At 50.8% G+C, this 24,191-nt stretch overlaps 1 protein-coding gene across 12 annotated transcripts in view; it reads left to right on the forward strand.

Annotated features, from left to right (window-relative positions):
* The window catches only part of NLRC5 (NLR family CARD domain containing 5), a 96,033-nt gene that overhangs the window by 55,330 nt on the left and 16,512 nt on the right, over positions 1–24,191 (forward strand). For 6 of the 12 annotated variants that reach the window (XM_058441006.1, XM_058441009.1, XM_058441012.1 and 3 more), the window contains 16 exons: positions 1,310–1,405; positions 2,476–2,565; positions 3,470–3,553; positions 7,501–7,584; positions 10,721–10,810; positions 11,002–11,064; positions 11,403–11,489; positions 13,998–14,081; positions 14,903–14,992; positions 15,393–15,458; positions 17,310–17,393; positions 17,480–17,563; positions 21,115–21,201; positions 22,443–22,523; positions 23,291–23,374; positions 23,640–23,732. In XM_058441006.1, coding sequence (XP_058296989.1) covers positions 1,310–1,405; positions 2,476–2,565; positions 3,470–3,553; positions 7,501–7,584; positions 10,721–10,810; positions 11,002–11,064; positions 11,403–11,489; positions 13,998–14,081; positions 14,903–14,992; positions 15,393–15,458; positions 17,310–17,393; positions 17,480–17,563; positions 21,115–21,201; positions 22,443–22,523; positions 23,291–23,374; positions 23,640–23,732 — 1,347 coding nt within the window. Of the gene's footprint in view, positions 1–1,309; positions 1,406–2,475; positions 2,566–3,469; positions 3,554–3,667; positions 4,147–7,500; positions 7,585–10,720; positions 10,811–11,001; positions 11,065–11,402; positions 11,490–13,997; positions 14,082–14,902; positions 14,993–15,392; positions 15,459–17,309; positions 17,394–17,479; positions 17,564–18,239; positions 18,774–21,114; positions 21,202–22,442; positions 22,524–23,290; positions 23,375–23,639; positions 23,733–24,191 lie in introns of those variants that run through there. The other 6 variants (XM_058441008.1, XM_032157406.2, XM_032157409.2 and 3 more) reach the window with 6 other exon arrangements.

Below are 24,191 nucleotides of genomic sequence, written 5' to 3' on the forward strand. Positions count from 1 at the left end.
CATCAGGAGTTTGAGAACAGCCTGGCCAACATGGTGAAACCCTGTCCCTACTAAAAATACCAAAAAAAAAAAAAATTAGCTGGGCGTGGTGGTGGGCCCTTGTAGTGCCAGCCGCTCAGGAGTCAGGAGAATCACTTGAACCCAGGAGGTGAAGGTTGCAGTGAGCTGAGATCGTGCCACTGCACTCCAGCCTGGGCGACAGAACGAGACTCCATCTCAAAAAAAAAAAAAGAAAAGAAAAGAAAAGAAAACTGGGAGCTTCCTAGTTGCCACTGGGGACTCAGGGACCCATCTTAATTGTGGGAGCTGATGAGAATATAGAAGGGGAGGCACCAGCCAGCCAAGCCACCCCAAGCACTCAGGGCACCGCATCCGTGGTTTTCAGGGGAGGTCTGCCTCCCTTCCCCTTCCCTAAGGACCCCGAAGAATGGGAGGTGCCACAGCAGATGGACCAGGCTCAGTTACTTACCTGCTGCGAGCTCAGAGCAGGTCTCAGAGCCTCTCCAGGCCTCAGTTTCCTCATCTGTAAAATGGAGATAAGAATAATAATTACTGGCCTGGCTCAGGCCTGTAATCCCAGCATTTTGGGAGGCCAAGGCAGGAGGATCACCTGAGCCTAGGAGTTTGAGACCAGCCTGGACAACATAGTGAGACCCTCCCCCATCTCTACAGAAACTTTAAAAATTAGCCAAGGCATGATGGCATGCACCTACTTTGGAGGCTGAGGTGGGAGGATTGCTTAGGCCCAGGAGATAGAGCCTGTAGTGACTTGTGATCACACCATTGCACTCCAGCCTGGGCAACAGAGTGAGACTCTGTCTCAAAGAAAAAAAAATGTCAGGCACTATGGTTCACATCTGTAATTCCAGCACTTTGGGAGGCTAAGACAGGAGGATCGTTTGAGCCATGGAGTTTGAGACCAGCCTGCTCAACATGGCAAAACCCCATCTCTACAAAAAATACAAAAATTAGACAGTCATGGTGGGGCGTGCCTGTAGTCTCAGCTACTTGGGAGGCTGAGGCAGTAGGATCAGTTGAGCCCGGGGAAGGTTGAGGCTGCAGTGAGCCATGACTGCACCACTGCACACCAGGCTGGGCGACAGAGCAAGACCCTTTCTTCGAAACAACAACAAAAAAGAATTTCTTACCTCATTGTTTATTGTGAGAATCAAATGAGAAATGTTGGTGGTGTGTTTTGCATGTGCCTTGATACGTGTAATTGTTGCTTAATCTATTCCTTGTTTGCTGAGAAAGCAGGCCACCCCAGGCCCTCCTTGCCCTGACCAGTCTGGGTTCTTTCCACTGCCAGGGAAGTTGGTCTTTGCCCATTTTCAAACTGCTGCTTCCTCTCTGCTTCCAGCTTTGAAAGCCAACACATCCTCCTGAGAGGGAACAAGACAGGCAGGTGAGGAGGGAATGCTCGGGGTGGGGGAGTCCCCTCCCGCTCTGGTCCCTGTCTGTTGCAGGTCCCCCCACCCCCAGACCCATGCTGACCACTCAGCCCTCAGTTAAACCACCCAAGTCCAGCACACTAGGTTTAATCATCACTTCAGTAACCACTGCCCCCCCACCGCCGCCCTGTAAATTGTCAGTAATCAACTGCCCTCTTTTCCCCTTGGAAGGAGGCAATGCAGATGGGAGGAAGGGAGGGATATGGTTGGGAGAGGTACCAGAGCAGGGCAGGTGCCCGCAGATTGCTGCTGTGTGGGAGGAGACAGGAGAACATTTGTGCTTCTGCCTTTCGGGGAATTTTGTAGACCCACCCCTTCATACATGTCACTGCCCTCTCACGCTCTGAAGGCAGTGGCCGTTTTTGCTCTGAAAAAAAAATTTTCCATGTCTTCGCAGTAAACAACCAATACTAGTTTAGCTCTTCATGATGTTCCCGGCTGCCCTCTAGTGGGACCAGGCCTCTTGGCCTCACTTGGGAGCGGTGGCAGCGGACAGGGTGGGCCCGTGTGCAGCTGGCTAGGCAGAGAGAATCACAGCTAGCGTGTCAAGAAAAGGCACTGCCATACAGATGGGCTGTCAGGAGTCAGGGGTGGCTCAAGCCTGGGTGGTCTTGCTTCCCAGGATAGGATCTCTGTTTCTGGGGAACCTCCGGGTTCTTGAAGCCCAAAGAACTGACATACAGGGAGGCAGAAGTCATGTGATGCCAAGCAGTGGTCAGAGAGGCTCTGTCTTGGATCCTCCTGCCTGCTCACCTGGACAGGAACAAGCTGCTGGCTTTTCTAACTCGGGCTTCCCTTCCCCGAGCCTCAGTTTCCCCATCTGAACAATGAGGGACTGAGCTAGGATCTAGTGACTGCATTGTCTCTGAGATGCCTTCCAGCCCCGACTTTCCAAGTCTGGGAGTCCAATGTGGGTGATCTGAACTTTCCTTTATAAACGATCCCCCTCCTAGGGGTATATGGGCTGGGCTGGGAGTCCAAGGGGGTGATCTGAACTTTCCTTTCTAAATGATCCCCCTCCTAGGGATATATGGGCCACTGGATCTTTGCCAGACTTCCCAGCTGGAGCCGAGTTCTTAGGGTTCCGTCAGCGCTGCATCCCCAGGAGCCTCTGGTACTGTCCCAGCCCTTCTTGTTTGTGGGTAACCACAATAGGGATGAGGCGTCAGAGGGGGCAGAGCTAGCAGGGGGCTAAGGCTGGGGATTGGGATGGAGGGAAGAGAGGAAGTTTAAGAGAAGAGGAAAAGAAAGAGGCATGGGTGTGAGGGGTGCTGGGAGTTGGGGGGTTCTGGCCCCTGAGGGGCAGCTCAGCTGGCCCATGCCCCGCATTCTCCTTGGAGAGAATATTCCACATTTCTGTGAAGCAAACAGAGCAGCTCAGCCACTCCCTGCCTGGGGTCTCCATCTGCTCTGGGGGACACCCACTTTCCAGAAAGAAAGGGGTTGGCCTCTCTCCCCACAAATGCACTCCCCATCTGCAAGCTCTGCCATGAGAGGCTGTGAGACCCTGACTTGGTCCCACCTCTCTCTAGGCCTCCAGGAAAGTGGAGGCAAGTGAGGCCCTGGGAAGGACATTTCAATTTCACTTTTAGCCCCAGGGCAATGGGGAGCCACAGAGGGTAACAGGGAGAGGCCTGGTCAGATTTACAGTGTTAAAATGTGAGACACTTGCCGGGTGGAGAGGGATTGCAGGGAGGCAAGAGTGGAAGCCCAGAGGGTGTTAAATGGTCAAGGTGAGTGAGGATGGTGGCCTGGGCTCTGGTGGGGGTGGTGGGGAGGACTAGGAGAGTCACTGACAAGGGCAGATGGGAACTCAGGGTCTTGCACTGTCACTGTCAAGGCAGGAGGAATGGGGGCTGCAGGGGAGACTCGGGAGGGGAGCGAGTGCCCCACAGGGGAAGGGGCCTGTGGCCTCCCACTTAGAGTGAGGGATGCTGGGAGAAGGATAGAACCCCTGGGGCTAGCCAGGGACCCTGGGCTTTCTCTGATTCCCTGCCCTGCCCATTGCCCCTTTGCAGCCTCAGTGAGTGTCCTCTGGAGCCCCCAAGCCTCACCCGCCTCTGTGCCACTCTGAAGGACTGCCCGGGACCCCTGGAACTCCAGTAAGTAACGAGGACACAGCTCCAGAGGGCACCATGTGGGGATCTGCCCAGTGACCTGGGAGGGGGCTTCCTGGTTAGAAGCCAGCTGAGTCTTTCTCGGTTTCTTCCCACCAGCCCTGCCCCGTGAGAGTCCCCTGGCCTTTGGTAGAAACTTGGCTGTCTCTCGGCAGCTCCCAGCCTTAGGCAGCACATGTCTCCCACTGGGAGATGCTGTGCTGGGCTGGGGAAGCCTTCACCTGCACCATCCACTCAACTCAGGGCACCTGGGAGCCCTGTCCACCTCCAAACCCACCCCTGGAGCCTCATCCGGGCACCCACTTGGACCTGCTTCCATGGCTGGGGCATAGCACTTCTGAAAGCCCTTCCTCAAGGCACCCCCTCTCTCCATGGGGTTACCACCTCACTCACCCCAGAACACCTCGGTCTGTGACCAGAGACTGGACCTGGAATCAGGACTCTTGGCTCAAAAGGGCTTTAACTCCCCGGGCCTCAGGTTCCTCGTCTGCACAGTGGATGTTCAGCCTTTCCTTTTATTGTCATTGTGGTGATTCTATTATAGTAATTACCTTAAAATAAAGAAATCCAAGACAAAACCTGCCTCACCTAAACAACCTCTTCTCTCATCAAATCCATGTTGTCATGTGTCCACAGGACCTTCTACTCCTTGCCTATTTGCATATTCAGTTTCTACCTGTTTGCAGTCATAATCTAGCTGCATTCTAGTTTTATGCACTGTGTTTTCATAGCATCTGTGTTTTCCATTTTGCTTCAGTCTTTTTTCTTGCTTTCCAGCCCCCATCTCAAATGCCCTTCCAGCCCTTCCAACCAGATAATCCGGTTTGACCCCTTGGAGTGTGGCCTTCCCATGTCCTCCAGGTTCAAACACATAACCACAAAACCATTATCAGATCTACACTATTTTTTTTTTTTTTTCTGAGACAGAGTTTTGCTCTTGTTGCCCAGGCTGGAGTGCAATGGCGTGATCTCGGCTTGCTGCCACCTCTGCCTCCTGGGTTCAAGCGATTCTCCTCCCTCAGCCTCCTGAGTAGCTGAGATTACAGGCGCCTGCCATCACGCCTGGCTAATTTTTGTATTTTTAGTAGAGGCAGGGTTTCATCATGTTGGCCAGGCTGGTCTCGAACTCCTGACCTCAAGTGATCCACCTTCCTCAGCCTCCCAAAGTGTTGGGATTATAGGCGTGAGCCACTGCACCCGGCCCAGACCTACCCTATTAATGGTAATTCCTTAAAGTCATCCAATGGTCAGTGGTCCCTGACTGTCTGTTTTCACAGAGTGTATACTGATGCCTTTTAATACTAAATTGCCACGGTACGGGACGAGCTGCAAGTTACTCCACCACACCCTTCTAGAGTCTAGATCAGGGGTGTCCAATCTTTTGGCTTCCCTGGGCCACATTGGAAGAAGAAAAAGAATTGTCTTTGGCCACACATAAAATACACTAACACTAGCGATAGCTGATGTGCTTAAAAAAATTTAAAAAAAACCAAAACTCCAAAAAAAAATCTCATAGTGTTTTAAGAAAGTTTACGAATTTTTGTTAAGCCGTATTCAAAGCCATCCTGGGCTGCATGCAGCAGGCCCTGTGGCTTGGACAAGCTTGGTCTAGATTGAAATCCAAACTGCTTCTAGGTGTTGTGTTTTGTTTTGTGTAGCACTACAGTCAGTGCTACAAAAAGCACTCTTACATGATTTGACTGTTAAGTACCTATTGTATACCATGCACTGGGCCAGATCCTGGGAACACAAGGAAACTGGGATGCAGGCTCTGCTGGCCAAGGCAAATCATCTGCAGAAGAAGCTTAATATAAAAAGCCAACTGGCGGCCTGGCACAGTGGCTCACACCTATAATCCCAGCACTTTGGGAGGCCGAGGTGGGTGGATCATGAGGTCAGGAGTTCAAGACTAGCCTGGCCAACATAGTGAAACCACGTCTCTACTAAAAATACAAAAATTAGCCAGTCATGGTGGTGCACACTTGTAATCCCAGCTACTCGGGAGACAGGCAGGAGACTCGCTTGAACCCAGAAGGCAGAGATTGTGGTGAGCAAAGATCGCGCCACTGTCCTCCAGCCTGGGCAACAGAGCAAGACTCCGTCTCCAATAAATAAATAAATAAAGCCCACTGGCAGTGCTGGGCGGTCTGAGCACAGGTGGGAGTTTCAGGTCCCCCTCCGTCACTGTGGTTGGAGAAAGTGCAATAGTGAATATGAAAGCACTTTGCCAACTGTAGAGTACTGTGATCACTTGCAGGATTATTGTTATAAATAGTCATCAAGGTACTCAATGCTAAAGTCCAGTGATTAACCAACTGTGTCCTGGGGTTCCACCGGGGCAGCCAGGGAAGATAGATTGTGGGGCTCCATCCCGCCTCCCTGAATTCAAGCACTGCAGGTCTACTTTGCCTGTGTACATATGGGCATACCATGAGGGATGTGGTAAAGAGTAAAGATTTCATTGCTTTAAAAAAAAAAAAAAAAAAGGAGGGTGTAATCACCTCCTTTGCCAACCAGAGCCCATAGTGTATTTGGGGTCTGGTGGGACGCTATACGGGATGTGTTTCTGGAAAGACCGCCCTCAATAAAGGCCTCAGTCCTGACTGTGCCTCAGGGGCCCATGCCCAGTCCCTGGGGCAGAAAGGGTAGAGTTGGGCCTCCAGCCTGGCAGAGGCTCCAACATGAGACTTCCAGCCCCAGGACCACAGACTGCTCCTCCCGCCCTACCCTGCCCCCCAGCTCACTGAGCCAGTTGATGTAGGGTCCCTGCACTCCATGCCTCCCCTCCAAACAGCCAGAGGAGAAAGCAGCAGAGATGGGCCAGGCTCTTGGAGGCCCTGGAGAGGGGAGAGGGCAGCCTGCAGAGGACGAAGGAACAGAAAGAGAGGAAGGAGAAGGTGGAGAAGGCAGAAGGAGAACATAGTAGAGGTCTGTGGGGGTCGGGAAGTGGTTCCAGGCCCCCCAGGAAGGGGCTGTATGTAAACCCCAGGGCACTCAGAGTCTTGAGTGTCTTGGTCCTCCATGTAGAGCAGAGACAGCAAGGCAGGTATTTGGAGTTTCTCCTAAATGCACAGGGTTCTGACGAATTATCTGGACAATGATGAACTGGTTGGTCTGCTGTTAATGAGCAACTAGAGACCTGAGCCAGTCCCTGTCTCCTTCTCTGACCTGTTGTATGCTGAATTTCCACTGTCATATCCACTCCTCTGGGTTAAAGCAGCACTGTTTTCTTTTCTTTTCTTTTCTTTTCTTTTTATTTTTTTGAGCTAGAGACTCGCTCTGTCACCCAGGCTGGAGTGCAATGGTACGATCTTGGCTCACTGCAACCTCTGCCTCCCAGGTTCAAGCGATTCCCATGCCTCAGCCTCCTTAGTAGCTATGACTACAGGTGCGCACCACCACGCCTGGCTAATTTTTTTTGTTTGTTTGTTTTAGTAGAGGTGGAATTTCACCATGTTGCCCAGGCTGGTCCCAAACTCCTGACCTCAGGTGATCCACCCACCTCAGCCTCCCAAAGTGCTGGGATTACAGGCATGAGCCACCGTGCCCAGCCGCATTCTTTTCTTAACAAACATGTTTTGCAGAACACTAACCTTCATGGCCCTTAAAAATTAATTCTGCTAGTCCATTTAGTTTGGGGAAAAGTCTGCTGTAGCTCCTTGGAAATTCATAATGCACAGCAGTCTATCGCAGCCTCAGAGAAGCGCTGCAGCAAACAAAACCATTTAATTTGGCTTAACCCCGTATTTTCCAAACTTTCAAGACCTTCCTCTTCTTCCAGCCCCATGGACAACCCACAGACCCAGTGCTGGGAGGGAACGTTTCAGGTGACCCTGGTTAGTTCCCATCTCCAGAAGGCTCTGGCTATGAGGCCTTACTCCCTGCTTTCCTGGAAGGTTTCCCCCACCTCATCCACCTGCTTTGTTTCACAGATTGTCCTGCGAGTTCCTCAGTGACCAGAGCCTGGAGACTCTGCTGGACTGCCTACCTCAACTCCCTCAGCTGAGCCTGCTGCAGTAAGACAAGAGTTTTTCCTATTTCCCGGTTCCTTGTGCTCGTGTTCCTAAGGCTCCTCCATGGCAAAGCTGTACCTGCCCTCTAACCCCTCAACACCCCCCCCCTTTACCCCCTCCAACCCCCTCTACCCTACTCCATTCTTTCCTTAGGTTGTTTTATCATTTTACCTGGCACAACTGGGGACTCCCATCTGCTTCCAGCTCCACCCTAATACTTTGTCAACCTCAGGGGGCGTCGTTTGCCTCCTCTGCGTCTCAGTTTCCTCATCTGACAAATGGGATTAATATTCCCCGCCCATTCCCCCAGAGTTGGGACTCAAATAAGTTATTCTAAAATCACGTTAAGAAATGGAAGATCTGTGACAAATGAGCTGTCCTACTTCTCCCCACCCACGGGAGGGTCACCCACTCGTAGAAAGGGGCTGTACAGATATAGGTCCTGTACATATCACAAGCTGCTTTTTAAAGGTCACCATCAAACTCTGCAAAAAGGGAATTTAAGCAGAATCCCCCAAAGTATTAAAACTATTTTCTAATTTCAGTTCAGACTGGTTAGAATTTTAAAAGGATTTAGGCCATGTGTGGTGGCTCATACCTGTAATCCCAGCACTTTGGGAGGCCGAGGCGGGCGGATCACCTGAGGTCAGGAGTTTGAGACCAGCCTGGCCAATGTGGTGAAACCCTGTCTCTACTAAAAATACAAAAATTAGCCTGGCGTGGTGGTGGGTGCCTGTAATTCCAGCTACTTGGGAGGCTGAGGCAGGAGAATTGCTTGAACCTGGGAGGCGGAGGTTGCAGTGAGCCGAGATCGCGCCATTGCACTCCAGCTTGGGCGACAAGAGTGAAACTCCGTCTCAGAAAAAAAAAGAAAGGAAAAAAAGAAAAAGAAAGAATTTTAGAAGGATTTACTTTAAACAGTCTTCTAGCTGTGGGCGGGGGGGTGGGAAGCAGCTGCAGCTGAGATGAAAAAATACAACAGGAAAGTAAATCATAATGTTCATAACATCAGCGCAAAGGCTGGGGCTCTCTGGGATGACTAAGATGGCTCGCATCGCCTCTAGGATCTCACTTATGCTTGGGTTTTATCTGGGAGGGAGGGAAGAGATGTGACAACATTCCAGGGGCAAGTACAGCCTAGCTCACAGCACCCCATGGCACCCTGTAATAGTCCCACCCTGCCTGGAGATAATGAGTCAGAAAGGACTCCTTTGGACATAAAAGGTAGCAGGTTAAAATTGAACAGGTTGGAAACCTCAGACCAGAGAGGAACTTCTCTTTGCCTAAATCACACAGCTTCACCCCTGACTCCTCATCTGCCTTTGGAGTGGGGTGGCCAGCCTGACCCCTTGCCAGGGTTTAAACTTTGTAGTACTCAACCGGTAGTGCTTGTGCCCCTACTGTGGGCCAGGCATTGTGTGACAACAGAGCAGAAAAAGTTGACCATGTCCTTATCTTCTTGGAGCTCATCTTACAATAGTGGGAGCTGAAAAATAAGTAAAGTAAAATCAAATAAGATGAACTTAGCCAGCGATAAGAGAATTTTCTCGGGATGTGGTGAAGAGTGGCTGGAGAGGTGATTTAGATGATGGCAGAAGCCGTCAGGGAACATCTCTGAGGAGGGATGCTGAGCTGGGACCTAAAGGAAGAGAGAGAGCTCGCCTTGTGAAGAGAAGAGAACTGCATTCCAGGCAGAGTGGCATGTGTGAGGCCCTGAGGCATGATTAAGCTTGGTGGGCTCCAGGAACAGCGAGGAACCCATGCAGCCAGAGCACAGTGACTGGCAGGGACAGTCCTAGGAGAGGAGGAAGAGAGAGATGGGCTCGGGTTGGGTTGCATGGGGCCTGGCGCCCATGGGGAGAGTTTAGACTTTTGTTCCTGGGAACATGAAAGGGAGAGGAATAATTTGGGTTTTCTTTTTTGTGGGGGAGGGTGGGGACAGGGTCTCGCTCTGTCACCCAGGCTGGAGTGCAATGGCGCAATCTCGGCTCACTGCAACCTCTGCCTCCCAGGTTCAGGCAATTCTTGTGCCTCAGCCTCCCAAGTAGCTGGGATTACAGGCGTGCACCATCATGCCAGGCTAATTTTTGTATTTTTAGTAGAGACAGAGTTTAACCATGTTGACCAGGCTGGTCTCAAACTCCCGACCTCAAGTGATCCGCCCGCCTTGGCTTCCCAAAGTGCTGAGATTACAGGCAGGAGCCACTGCACCCGGTCCTCATTTGGGTTTTCAAAACCTCAGTCTGAGTGCTGGATAGAGAATGGATTGGGAGATACGAGTGGAAATGAGTGTGGGAAGAGATACGTGCAGCAGGGTGAAGGGTGCTGGGGGCTGATCACTGCTGGAGTGGGATAGAAGTTGGTAGACTCAGGGTGGATCTTGAGAGTGGAATTTACAGACAAGCTGATAGGGGGATTACTGGATGAGGCAAATGGAGGTGCTGAGGCTGCCTCCGAGGGCAAAGTGGACCTATCTCACTTTCTCTAAGGCAGTGGTTTGCAACTGGGGGTGATTTTCGCCCTTGGGAGTCATTTGGAAATGTCTGGAGATATTTTTGGTGGTCATGACTGCGGGTGAGGGGTGCTGCTACTGGCATCGAATGAATAGAGATCTGGGATGCTGCTAAACATCCTATAGGGCACAGGACAGCCCACAACAAAGAATTATTGGACCTCACATCTCAATAGTGCTAAGGTTTAAGAACTGTGTCCGAAGGGCCTGAAGCTTCCCACTCTCTGTGAGCAAGCACTCGCCTGTGAAATCTGTGCTTGCAGGTAAAAACAATAGTAATAATAACAGCAAGCACAGGTCCTATGCCTGGCAGTGCACCTGCATGATGTAATTAAATATCATATACCTCGAGAATCATACATGACGAGTCTTGATTTCCAGATAAGGAAACTGAAACTCACAGAGGTGAAGTCACTTATCCAAGGTCACACAGCCAGTAAGCAGAACTGGGACTCAAATCCAAATCTGCCTGACCCTCAGCCCTATTTGTGCCTCTTGATCCCCTGCCTGCTTCCCTATTGCCTTGCTGAGCTGCTAGCCCTCCCCACCCTCCCTTTCCTTACCCTCCAGCCTAGCCAGGTTCCTTGTCCACTCATCTTGCCGGGATCTACCCCCTTTCCTTTTCAGGCTGAGCCAGACGGGACTGTCCCCGAAAAGCCCCTTCCTGCTGGCCAACACCTTAAGCCTGTGTCCACGGGTTAAAAAGGTGGATCTCAGGTGGGCATTCCCCTGGGACAGCCAGGACTAGTCCTGAAGGGTTGTGCCTGGAGTCTGGTGGGTATGAGGGGGTAGGATGAAGACAGTAGGACCCAACTAGAGGCTGGGCTTCTGGAGGAGGGATGCTGGCCCCATGGGGGCATCCTGAGGCTGTGGCCGCAGCTGTCTGACCCAGGTGCTGTCTGCTCCAGGTCCCTGCACCATGCAACCTTGCACTTCAGATCCAACGAGGAGCAGGAAGGCGTGTGCTGTGGGTAAGCCCCCTTGAACAATGCCTAGGCAGCTAGTTGATGTTGGGGACCAGTAGATCTGCCTCCTGGGTGGCCAGAGCAGTATGCAGACTGCCTACCACAAAACATTCCCCTGGAACAACCCTGCAGAGGGACTTGTTTCACCCAGCATGAAGAAACACAGGTCCAGGTGGGATCTACTGTGGGGGTGGGAGCAGTGGATTCTGGACACTTCCAGAGGGTCCAAGCTTGAGTGGAGACCCACCTGGAGCTCAGAGGCTGTGCCCTGGACTAGCCAGGGTAGAGGTGGTCTCAGTGGCCAAACGCCCCATCCCCTGCTTGTCCCCTTTACCTCCGTTCAGCAGGTTCACGGGCTGCAGCCTCAGCCAGGAGCACGTGGAGTCACTGTGCTGGTTGCTGAGCAAGTGTAAAGACCTCAGCCAGGTGGAGTAAGTTGAGGGAGGAGGAGGAAGGAGAGGAGCATGGACACATGCCTGAGGGGCGCTGAAGGGGGTATGAGGGTCCGTGTGTGCACATACACTCATGTGTGCCTGCCTACACCTCTCAGGACCAGCTGTCAGGGATGCCTGGGACTTTGGGTCACATACCCAAAGCTTCCCTGAATCAATTTTCTCTCTCCCGACCCCACTCTTGCCAGGGTGGAGCTAGTTCCATGGTGTGCCCTCTGACTTGGGCAGCCCTCAGCCTCAAGTATGTGCAAGCTCTGCTGACAGATGGGGGCTAAAACTCAGGATTCATTGTTGGCCCAGCAGGTGGTTAAAAGTACCAGATGACTCTGCCTGAGGAGGGACGCAGAGCCAGCCAGGGTGGGGTCTTGCAGTCTCTTGTATTGTTGAGATGTGGTATCCGCGTGGCCTGTCTTGGGTACTCAAATAGTCAGCCCCTGCATGGGTGGAATAATAATAGCTAACACCTATTGAGCACTTTCTCCACTGTTCTAAGTGCTTGACGTGTTCTTTTTATCTTTCCCGTATCCCTGGATACTAGTATTGTTCTCATTTTACAGATGAGGGAACTGAGACACAGAGAGTGTAAGAACTTGCCCAAGGTCACACAGGTAGTAAAATGCAGAGTCCCTGCTCACACGCATTAGGAATCCAGCCTAGGATCAGTGGGAAATAGAGAGAGCAGTCCACCAAAAATGCCACACAATTTTCATTTCTGTTGTGATGTGGCAGAGAAGAAAAATGTGACTGATAAAATCATGGATTTCTTTTTTTTTAAGACCTGGGGTCTCACTCTGTTGCCCAGGCTGGAGTGCAGTGGTGCAATCATAGGTCACTGCAGCCTCCAACTCCTGGGCCCAAGCGATCCTCCCACCTCAGCCTCCAGAGTAGCTGGGACTACAGGCACACACCAACATGCTTGGCTAATAGTTTAGTTTTGTAAGAGATGAAGTCTCACCATGTTCCCCAGGCTGGTCTCAAACTTCTGAGCTCAGGTGATCCTCAGCCTCCCAAGTTGCTGAGATTACAGGCATAAGCCGCTGTGCTTGGAATGTATTAAAGAGATATGAATAAGAAATATGTCTTTGAGTTTTTTGTTTTTCATTAAAGAGGGAAATTTTTCTTTTCTTTCTTTCTTTTTTTTTTTAGATGGAGTCTTTCTCTGCCACCCAGGCTGGAATGCAGTGGCGCGATTTCGGCTCACTGCAACTTCCGCCTCCCAGGTTCAAGCGATTCTCCTGCCTCAGCCTCCCAAGTAGCTGGGATTACAGGCATGAGCCACCATGCCCGGCTAATTTTTGTATTTGTAGTAGAGATGGGGTTTCACCATGTTGGCCAGGCTGGTCTTGAACTCCTGACCTCAGACGATCCATCTGCCTCGCCCTCCCAAAGTGCTGGAATTACAGCCTTGAGCCACCGCACCCAGCCAATTTTTCTTATTTTAAAGACTATTTTATTAAGTGGCTTCATAAGACAAACCAATTTTTAAATGATGTTTCTCATCATTTAAATAATTTAAATAATATAACACACTGGTTATATTATTTCTGAAACTGTAGTTAAAACTAGCTGGGCGTGGTGGCTCACGCCTGTAATCCCAGCACTTTGGGAGGCCAAAGCAGGTGGATCACCTGAGGTCAGGAGTTTGAGACCAGCCTGATCAACATGGTGAAAACCCGTCTCTACTAAAAATACAAAAATAATTAGCCAGGCATGGTGGCACATGCCTGTAATCCCAGCTACTTGGGAGGCTGAGGCAGGAGAATCTCTTGAACCTTGGAGACAGAGGTTGCAGTGAGCCAAGATCGTGCCATTGCACTCCAGCCTGGGCAACAGAGCAAGACTCCATCTCAAAATAAATTAATAAATAAACCCACAGAATGCTGCAATGAAGGGAAGTAAGAAACTTCAGGTGAGGTTTCCATATTGATATTGCATTCCCAGATTAAAAGAAGAAATCTATGGGTTTAATGCATCCTCCAAACATTTTTTTTTTCCTGAATTTCCTTTCATTCAAAAACTGTGGATCCCAAATGATGCAGGCCAAGGGCGTGGTGAAGGCAAATTCGTTTTTCTTTAACCCCTGAAAGCCTGCTGGAGGCACATGAGCTGTGAGTGGCCACCTGATATGGAAGAGGACGATGAGGATGGGTTTACTGTGGTGCTGGGGAGGGGATAGTAGCAGAGAACGTAGGAGTTGCTGGTCATTCTAGTGGTGATGGAAGCGATGATGATGGTGGTACTGGGCTTGGTGGTGTAGAATTGTGGTGATAATGAAAGTGGTGGTGGTGATGGTGGTAATACTGGTGGTGGTGACATTGGTGGTGGTGGTGATGGTGGTGATACTAGTGATGGTGGTGATGGTGGCGCTGGTGACCCTGACATGGGGTCCAGTAGCAGTGACAGTGGATGCAGCCTCCTGGTGACTGAGGAGCATCTCAGGCTGAGGAGACACCTCTGATCACCGCCACTGCTCCTTACCCCCTACAGCCTCTCAGCAAACCTGCTGGGCGACAGCGGGCTCAGATGCCTTCTGGAATGTCTGCCGAAGGTGCCGATCTCCGGTTCGCTTGAGTAAGTGGAAAGCAGCATAAAAGACAAATAGCAAGGAGGAAGGCTCCCCTAGGCCAAAAGCATGAGGGGGCTCCTTCTGAGGGCATCCCCCAGAGCACCAGAGGGCAAGGACTGCGGAGGGCAAGGGGCGATTCTTCCCTTGCCTTCACTCCGCTGGCCTTGGGTCCTTTCCTCTGTCCCTCACACCCACCATGGGCAGAGCCTCCACCAAACACCCAAGAGAGGCTGTGATTCATGGCAGGGTGATGCACCCCTACAGCCAAACTGACGTGGGGACAGGGAAGCAACATTCCATCCCCAACCAGCTGATGCAGGATTGCAGCTGCCTGGCTCCTGGTCCATCCCATCCCTGAAGTTCTTCTGACCCATTCTGTTGGACATAAATTTGGAGATGTCCCTGCGGCAGGCAAGGGACCTTAGGAACTCATCCACATGCTTGCCCCATCTCCCCAGTGACCCACGGGAGTGACAGCCAGCTCCAGGACACCACTTGTTGCTAGGCAACTGAGCTTTGGGCTTGGGAGTCCTTGACCCATGCGGGGCTAGAGCTGCCAGCCTGGCCTTGCCAGTGCCCAGACCCCAGACCACAGGGGCAGCAGGCAGGGTGAGTGCAGCGCTCAAGGACTCAGGGTCTGGTGCCAGTTCTGCCTCTGTGGGGATGGTATCCTTCTGGGCCTCAGTGTGCACATCTGGAGAATAGATGCTTAGATATGGAGGCTTCTCTTCCTGGAAATGACAGCTGGAAGGGAGATGGAGGGGGCTGGGCAGGGCTTCAAGGAGGTCCTTCCCTCACCCCATTCTCATCCCCATTTCCCTTCTAGTCTGAGTCACAACAGCGTTTCTCAGGAAAGTGCCCTGTACCTGGTGGAGACCCTGCCCTCCTGCCCACGTGTCCGGGAGGCCTCAGTGAAGTAAGGGGATGTTGGTCCCCGAAAAGCCCCTTTCTGCTGGCCAACAGGTGCCCCTGGCTGATGGGAGAAGCAAGGCACCCACACATTGTGGCCTTCCATCTGGGTGGCTTGGGGCAACCTCTGCCTTTCTCTGAATCTCAGGGTTTCCTGGGCATGGGATCATAATTTCCATCCGCTGATGCCCGGGTGCCATGGGGACCACGGAGGCCATGGGGTGGGAAGGCCAGGTATTGCCATGCTCACAGAATGAGTTTGGGGGTCTCCTCTAGTTCTGAGGCCTCCATCCTCCCTTGTTCTTGTGGGTGCAGCCCCACTTCCCTCTGTGCCTCATGGGTGCCCTAGGTGCCTAGGAGGCTGGCACGTCTGGGCACCGCGCTTCCCCAGGCCCTTCTCTCTGCAGCCTGGGCTCTGAGCAGAGCTTCTGGATTCACTTCTCCAGAGAGGACCAGGCTGGGAAGACACTCAGGTAATCCCTGCAGGGTGATGGGACAGGGGACGGAGAGGGGAGAGGAGGCTGACCCTGTGGTGGTCTCCATGGCCCCCTCTTCCCTGGGCCCTCTCCTCCTTTGGAGAGTAACTTCAAGCTCACTGCCTGGGTCTGTTCCCCCAGATCTGCCCCCGATGCCCTGGTACTTCGTCTCAGCCAGGGCCTTGGCATTGAACTTGTGCCTCTTAGTCCAACATTCTAAGCCCAACTCAGCCCAACATTCTCTTCCTTGCCATGTCCTGACTACAGGCCTTGAGGCTTCTGAGTGTCATGGTTAAAGATTTTCAAGCCAACTAAAAATAAATCCCTGATCTGCCACTTACCAGCTATGTGGCCCTGGACAAGTAAAATGGGGATCATATCACCCTACCCCTTAGGGTTATTGTGAGGATTAAATGAGTTAATAAGTATAAAGTGCCAGGAAAAGGTCTGGCTCATGGGAGTGCTGTCAGCTGTTATTATAACTGTTATTATTATTATTATTATCATTACCCCTGGTAGCCCTGACTCACTGCCACTGCCTTGGGCCAGTTCCTTTACATGTCTTACTTCAGCTCTGAACAGGGCCTCCAAACTGATCCCTGCATCTTATCAGGCCTCCTCCCCTCCATTCACTCCACAGCCCCCAGAGGGATCTTCACAACACACATCTGACAGTGCCCCTCTGCTACTCTGTGCCCCTCAGTGGCTCCCCATTAACCCCAGGGTAAAGTTCAAAGTCCCTAGCATCTTCTCCCTCACAGTCTGATCCAACTGTCACCTTCCACCACGTTCCTTCCCACCTCCCCCACACCACACACACCCTACACACCAACCCCATATACCACATATACACCATGCACACCCCACACACACCACACAGCACACAGCACACACAACACACACCACACAGCACACATAACACACACACGCACCACATACCATACACATACCACATACACACACATACACCACACACACCACACAATACACACACATCCCACAAAAACAAACCCCCCACATACATACCTTACAAATACCACATACACAACACACACGCTGTTCAGCCACAACCTTCACTATTTGCTCCTAGATCAAGCCCTGCCTGAAGCTTCTCTGCCTCTGCTCACACCGCACTCAGCCCAAAATTCTCTTCCTTGCCTTTCCTGAGATAAAATTCTCCCAATCCTTTAAAACCCAGCTCAAACATCAGCCCCTCCTGGAAGCATCCCAGCAGCACTGCCCCATCAGAGTGAACTGCCCCGAGGTTCACTGGGCCTGTTCGCTTGGCTGGTCCCGTCTGCTGGCTACCCAGGGCTGAGGTGCCTGGACAGCAGAGACCCACGGAGAATCCCAGGCACACCTCCCTCCCCAGAGAGCTCACCCTCAGAGCTGGTCCTGGAGAGTAAGGCAGTGGTTAAGAGCTTGGGGTCTGCAGTCAGACTGACCTGGATGGAAACCCGATTCTGCCCTTCTTTCTCATCTGCTCTGTGTCCTTGGCTTAGTCAGTTTCCCCACCTCTAATTGGTGCTATGAGAATTAAAGGAGACCCTGCGGGTAAGGCAGGAAGTCCCTTGCACCCAGAGGCTGGCGCAGTGCCTGACCTAGAGTCAGGCTCCCTAAATAACTCACTCCTAATACTTTCTCACAGGGGCTGCGGGAGGTTCTTCCCCAAAGAGACAGGAAGCTCCCAGAGCGGGAGCTGCATATTTGGCCTCTCAGGCCCTGCTCCAGGCCTTCGCCCTCAGGGGTGGGATGCTCCCCCAATAGGCCCTCAGGGAGGCTGAGATGAAGCTGGGCAGCAGTGCCCACAGCCCTCACCCAGGCTCTGCGCTGGCTTTCTGCCCTTAGGCTGAGTGAGTGCAGCTTCCAGCCAGAGCATGTGTCCAGGCTGGCCACCGGCTTGAGCCAGTCCCTGCAGCTGACGGAGCTCACGTGAGTGACCCACCCAGCCTGTGAGGACAGCAGAGGGGTGGGGGCACCCTGCCAGAGCCACCTCAGTGACTGACCTCTGTCCCCAGGCTGACCCAGTGCTGCCTGGGCCAGAAGCAGCTGGCCATCCTCCTGAGCTTGGTGGGGCGACCCGCAGGGCTGTTCAGCCTCAGGTACCTCCTCCCCCGCTGCCTCTGGGAGGGGCCATGGCATGAATGGGAGCAGGGGTGGGCACTGGAGTAAGAGGCCCCCAGGATCATGGCCGCGGCCATTTCCTGGACCCACAATCCTGCCATCTGGACCCTGAGCAAACCGTGTCCCTCTGTCCCAGAAGAAATGTCCTTCCACTGGCTGTCTTTGGAAAAAAAAAAAAAAAAAAAAAAAAAAAAAAAAAAAAAAAAAAAGAAGAAAGAAAGAAAGAAAGAAAGAGAGAAAGAAAGAGAGAAAGAAAGAAATTTTCAGAGGATACTGAACTGAGGACAAAAATAAACTGAAACGAAGTTCTTGTCTGTCTGTTCACCATGATCATTTTAAAACACTCAGAAAAAGAAACCAAAGTAGAAAGAATAATTTTTTAAAACTCCTATTCCCAGAACCTAGGTTTGACAGTTGTTCATAATTTTTTATATTTGCTTCATATTTTTATTTTTTATTTCAGCTGAAGCGGTTTCAAGTAAGTTATAGACCTCATAATCCATCACTCCTAAATATTTCACCATGAATCTCCAAAAAATAAGGACATTTTCTCTGTAATCACAGTTCCATCAGGACACCTAAGAAACTCAGTTAGCAATTCCTTAGTGTCAGGTACTCCCTAGTCTAATCTAAAATGTCCCCATTGTCCCCCAGATGAGATAGCTGGCTTTTGGGATCCAGGATCTGGTCACATCTGGTCTGCATTTACACGGGATGGCGATGGTCTTCTGACTCTTCTAACCTGCAGCATCACTGCCCCCACCCCCTCACCACAGCTTTCTGTTTCATGTCAGTGTCTGTTGACAAAATCAGCAACTGTGTGTACTGCAGACTGTCCCGCTCCTGACTCTGGTGGCTTTCTCATGATGTCATGGCACGTGTTCCTCTAACCCCTGACTTTCCTGGAAACTGGACGTTAGATCAAAAGGCTCCATGACATTCAGTTTCATGTTTGTGCCCAAAAAACTTGCGTTACCGACAGAGCTGTGCACTTCCCATTGCAGCCTGTGACAAGGCACCTGAGGACTGACTGTTCCCCAAAATAACCTGTAAAAAATTGTTGTAAAATACACATAATAAAATTTGCCATCTTAACCATTTCTAAGTGTACCATTCAGGAGTGTTAAGTACATCCACTTTTTTGTACGGCCAATCTCCGGAACTCTTTGCCTCTTGCAAAACTGAATCTCTGTCCCCATTAAACAACACCCCATTTCCCCCCTACCCCAGCCCCTGGCAACCACCATTCTGCTTTCTGTCTCTCTGAATTGGACTGCTCTAAATAGTTTATATGAGTGGAGTCATTTGTATTTGTCTGTATTTGTCTTTTTGTGACTGGCTCATTTCATTTGGCATAATGTCCTCTGGTTCATTCATGTTGCAGCGTGTGTCACTGTGTCAGACTTTCCTTCCTTTTTGTTTTTTGGTTTTGTTTTTTTTTTTTTTTTAGACGGAGTCTCGCTCTTGTCACCTGGGCTGGAGGGCAGTGGCACAATCTCAGCTCACTGCACCCTCCACCTCTTGGGTTCAAGTGATTCTCCTGCCTCAGCCTCCAGAGTAGCTGGGATTACAGGCGCCCGCCACCACACCCAGCTAATTTTTTTTGTATTTTTGTAGAGACAGGGTTTCACCATGTTGGCGAAGCTGGTCTCGAACTCCTGACCTCAGATGATCTGCCCGTTTCAGCCTTCCAAAGTGCTGGGATTACAGGCATGAGCCACAGCACCCGGCCCTTTCCTTTTTAAGGCTGCATAATATTCCATTGTGTGGATGGACCACATTTTGTGTATCCACTTATCCATTAATTGACACTTGGGTTGTCCATTCAAGTGTCCAATTGACAGTCCCTGCTTTCTTTTTTTAAATATTATTTTATTTCAAAAACAATAGGGATGAGGTCTCACTGTTTTGCCCAGGATGATCTCGATCTCCTGAGCTCAAGTGATCCTCCCACCTCAGCCTCCCAAAGTGCTAGGTGTGAGCCACCATGCCCAGCCAGAAAGTCCCAGCTTTCAATTATTTTGGTTATATATCCAGAATTGCTAGAGCACCCAAAATAACTTTTTTTTTTTTTGAGACGGAGTCTCACTCTGTCACCCAGGTTGGAGTGCAATGGAGTGATCTCGGCTCACTGCAAGCTCCGCCTCCTGGGTTCAAGCCATTCTCCTGCCTCAGCCTCCCAAGTAGCTGGGACTACAGGCACCCGCCACCACGCCTGACTAATGTTTTGTATTTTTAGTAGAAACGGGGTTTCACCGTGTTAGCCAGGATGGTCTCGATCTCCTGACCTCGTGATCCCCCCACCTCAGCCTCCCAAGGTGCTGGGATTACAGGCGTGAGCCACCGCACCCAGCTAAAATAACATTTTTAAATAAAACTTTTCTTAGTCTAAAAATAATATTGGCCGGGGGAAGTGGCACACGCCTGTAATCCCAGCACTTGGGGAGGCTGAGGTGGGCAGATTGTTTGAGCTCAGGCATTCAAGACCAGCCTGGACAACATGGCAAAACCCCATGTCTACAAAAAATAAAAATAAAAAATAATATTTACTCATTGTTGAAATGTGCAGAAAATCCAGAAATACATAAAGAAAATAGTGCTTTAAAAATTCAACATAACTTTAAAGCAGTAATATTTAAATTAATTCTCTTTTTTCCTACTTTCAAATTAATGCACATGCATTGTAGAAAGTCTAGAAAATACAGAAAATTAAAGAAGACATAAAATAAAAATCACTCATGAGAATTCTATCATCTAAACAACCACCATAAACATTTAATATATTTTCCTTTGTTTTCCACACATCTCTTTCTCCCTCTTTCTTTCCATACATTTTTTCTCCAGATACTTTCCTTTTTTTGAAATGCAAAATTGGGATCATGTTTTATATACAGTTCGATTTCCTTATCTTTGTGATGTAACATTATGTGAATATTTTCTTAAATCTAAAAATATCAGTGGCCTGGTGCAGTGGCTCACGCCTGTAATCCCAGCACTTTGGGAGGCCGAGGCAGGTGGATCACTTGAGGTCAGGAGTTCAAGACCAGCCTGACCAACATGGTGAAACCCCATCTCTACTAAAAATACAAAAATTAGCTGGGCATGGTGGCGCATGCCTGTAATCCCAGCTACTTGGGAGGCTGAGGCAGGAGAATCGCTTGAACCCAGGAGGCAGAGGTTGCAGTGATCTGAGATCATGCCATTGCACTCCAGCCTGGGCAACAAGAGCAAAACTCTGTCTCAAAAATAAAATAAAATAAGATGAAATAAAATAAAATATAAAAATATCATTTAAAAATAATATTTTCTGTTTAGATTGTCACAATAATAGTTGTTGGAATAAGGGTGATGTTAATTTCCTTTTTTAGATTGATGCCTACTTGTATAATTTTATAGTTTTAAAATGAGCAAAAAAAATCTCAAAAAGCCTCTAGGCCCCCCCTTGACACTCCTCCCCTGGCCCTGTCATGTGTGCTGATTGTCTGTTGCTCACCCTGGGGGGCCTTATCTGTGTCCCCTTCTGTGACAGGGTGCAGGAGCCATGGGCGGACAGAGCCGGGGTTCTCTCCCTGTTAGAAGTCTGCGCCCAGGCCTCAGGCAGTGTCACTGAAATCAGGTGAGTCCAGAGAAGAGGCCCCCTTGGAATTCTTCATCTTTCATGAGCACTGGGACTTTTCCTTGACCTTCCCTCATCCTGTGGGGTAATAGCTGTGTCACCAGCTAGTTCTCCATGTCCCCAGGGTAGCAGGAGCTCCTGGGGCATATGTGAGGGGCTACACATTTGTTGGGACTAGTGCAGTAGTCAAGCCACAGTGTCAGAGGAAGACATCCCCAGAGTCAAAACGAAGGGCTATTGGATCCAGGCACACATGGCTGGGAGTCCACGCTGGTTGTTTGGAAGTGGCCCCCAGATGCAGTAACACACATCATGGCTCTTCAACCAGAAATAACACAATGACACGCAGAGGAGCTTATAGCAAAGGTTTTAGCATCCCACTCACCTATGTTCAGATCCCAACTCAGTCGCTTACTGGTTGGAGCCCGTTACTGTGTCTCTCTGGCCTCAACCTCCTGCTCTTAAAAGAGTCTAATTACAGCCCTTTGTGGGGCTAGGAGGATTACAAGAACTGGAGCCTGTAAAGATGTCTGCTGTGCTGTCACCAGCCACACAGCCTGCCCTGCTTCTTCCTTCTCTCCTCCAGGAGTGAGCAAGGGGATGCTCTGGGGACTTTATCATCTCCCATAGCCCTCTCCCCATTAGCACCCCATGAACATAACATTCAAGTGAAGGCAGTGAGCTTAGAGCACAAATGCAGACTCCAGACACATCCCCTACCCCACCCTTCCACCACACTGTGATCCTTGTGCCCCTCCCTCAGAAAATTCTGGAACCGCCCTTGGATCCCTGTAACGGCTTTCTGTCATGGTCTGAAAAGGCTCATCAACTTATTAACTATAAATTGTTGAAAAGGGCCAGGCGCGGTGGCTCACGCCTGTAACCCCAGCACTTTGGGAGGCCGAGGCAGGAGGATCACTGAAGCCCAGAGTTCAAGGCTGCAGTGAGCTATGATCGTGCCCACCACTGCACTCCAGCCTGGGCTACAGAGCAAGACTCTGTCTCTTTAAAAAAAAAAGAAAAAGAAAGAAAGAAAAATTGTTGAAAAGGCACCAGTTGGGGTATTGTGTGTGACTCACGGAAGCACCTACTTTCCAATCCTAAGCTGGTCCCTGGCAGGGGAGAAGGGGACCCAGGCAAAGTGTCTGAGAGTTCAGAGTTGGAGCCGGGCAGCCCAGGTGCCAGCTGGGCCCTCTGGGGAAGGCTGCCCGACCTCACGTTGGCTACTGCTCACTCCTCAGCATCTCCGAGACCCAGCAGCAGCTTTGTGTCCAGCTGGAATTTCCTCGCCAGGAAGAGAATCCAGAAGCTGTGGCACTCAGGTGAGACCCAGCACCAGACCCCAAGACAGGGGCTGGTGTTGGGGAGGGGGCAGGGCTGCTTCGGACCAATATTCACCACCCTGCCCAGAGACCTTAGAGGTTCGAAGTCTTTACACAGCCTACAGAGGTCTGACCAACCCACTTCTGAGGCGCTTCAGCCCCACCCCAGGCCCCAGTCTCAGCTCGTCACCCCCACGAACTTTCAGTTCCCCGAACACTATCTTGCTTAGAACTTAGGGCATTTGCACAGGCTGTGCCCTCTGCCCAGAATATTCTCTTCGCGCCTACCTGCTTCACCTGCCTAACTCCTCCTCATCCCTCAGGTCTCAGCTTAAATGCCACCACCTCAGGGAGGCCCCCTGGACCCCAAGACTTAGTCAAACACTTCCATTATCCACTCTTATAGATCCCTGGATTCACAGCACCTCTAATCCATATGGCACAGTTTTGGAAATTAAAATGTCACCCTTTTGAGTGGATGCAGCCCTGCATGTGTACATTCTGGGAAATAGAGCATGGTAGGATCTCAGCCTCACCTCACCTCCTTGGCTGTGTGTCCTTGTGCAGTGAACAACCTGCACAACCATACCAGCTGCCCCATCTGGACTCCTGCTTCCTAGCCCTTCTCATAAGTGAATAGCAAACTGTAGGACTTCATTTGATCAGCATTTATTTACCCCTACACCATAAGCTCCTTGCAGGCAGAGACTGAATCCCCCATACTGGACTAGATGTTCCAAAACTGTCATCTCCCTGTCTGTCTCCAGGTTGGCTCACTGTGACCTTGGGACCCACCACAGCCTTCTTGTCGGACAGCTGATGGAGACATGTGCCAGGCTACAGCAGCTCAGGTCAGTGCCTGGAAACTCTGTGTGGGGCCCTGAGTTCTCTGGTTGACCCTGGTGCCTACTCCAGGCCACGTGTGACCCTGGCATTCTCACTTCCTTGTGCAGGAGAAAATCACACTTGGTCAGGGGAGGGGAGGGAGAGCCCCAGGGTGGCTCAGGGGAGCTCTTGCGTGGCCCCATCTCCTCTCTTGGCACCCCCTTCTGGATGTGATGACCTCTGAGGTGTGTCCAGCCTGAAATCCTCTGGAATATCCTTGGACCTTTTCAGCTTGTCCCAGGTTAACCTCTGTGAGGACGATGATGCCAGTTCCCTGCTGCTGCAGAGCCTCCTGCTATCCCTCTCTGAGCTGAAGACATTTCGGTACGCAGACAAGACATTCACTCAGTCCGCTTTGCAGCTCTGCCCTGCCCTGCCCTGACACCTCCCATTATTCCCAGCCCTGGGCTCAGAGGACTCGGTGTCTCACCCTGTGGACAGAAACCGCAGGTGGCCCTGGAGATGATTTTTAGGGGTACCCAGTCATAAACATGACCTTAGGAACATTGAGCCACATGGCAAGAAAGTTGTTCCCTTTTTAACACTGTTTCGTTGTTTTTCTTTTAAAATAACTGCGAACTAACACAAAGTTTCAAGAAGACTGAGAACTGCTGTGTGCCATTTACCCAAATTCACCCTTAGAGCCGGGCGTGGTGGCTCATGTCTGTAATCCTAGCACTTTGGGAGGCTGAGGCGGGTGGATTGCCTGAGCTCAGGAATTCGAGACCATCTTGGACAACGTGGTGAAACCCCGTCTCTACTAAAATACAAAAAATTAGCTGG

The sequence above is a fragment of the Hylobates moloch genome, unplaced genomic scaffold (genome assembly GCF_009828535.3).
Source record: "Hylobates moloch isolate HMO894 unplaced genomic scaffold, HMol_V3 SCAFFOLD_6, whole genome shotgun sequence".
Taxonomy (NCBI): Eukaryota; Metazoa; Chordata; class Mammalia; order Primates; family Hylobatidae; genus Hylobates; species Hylobates moloch.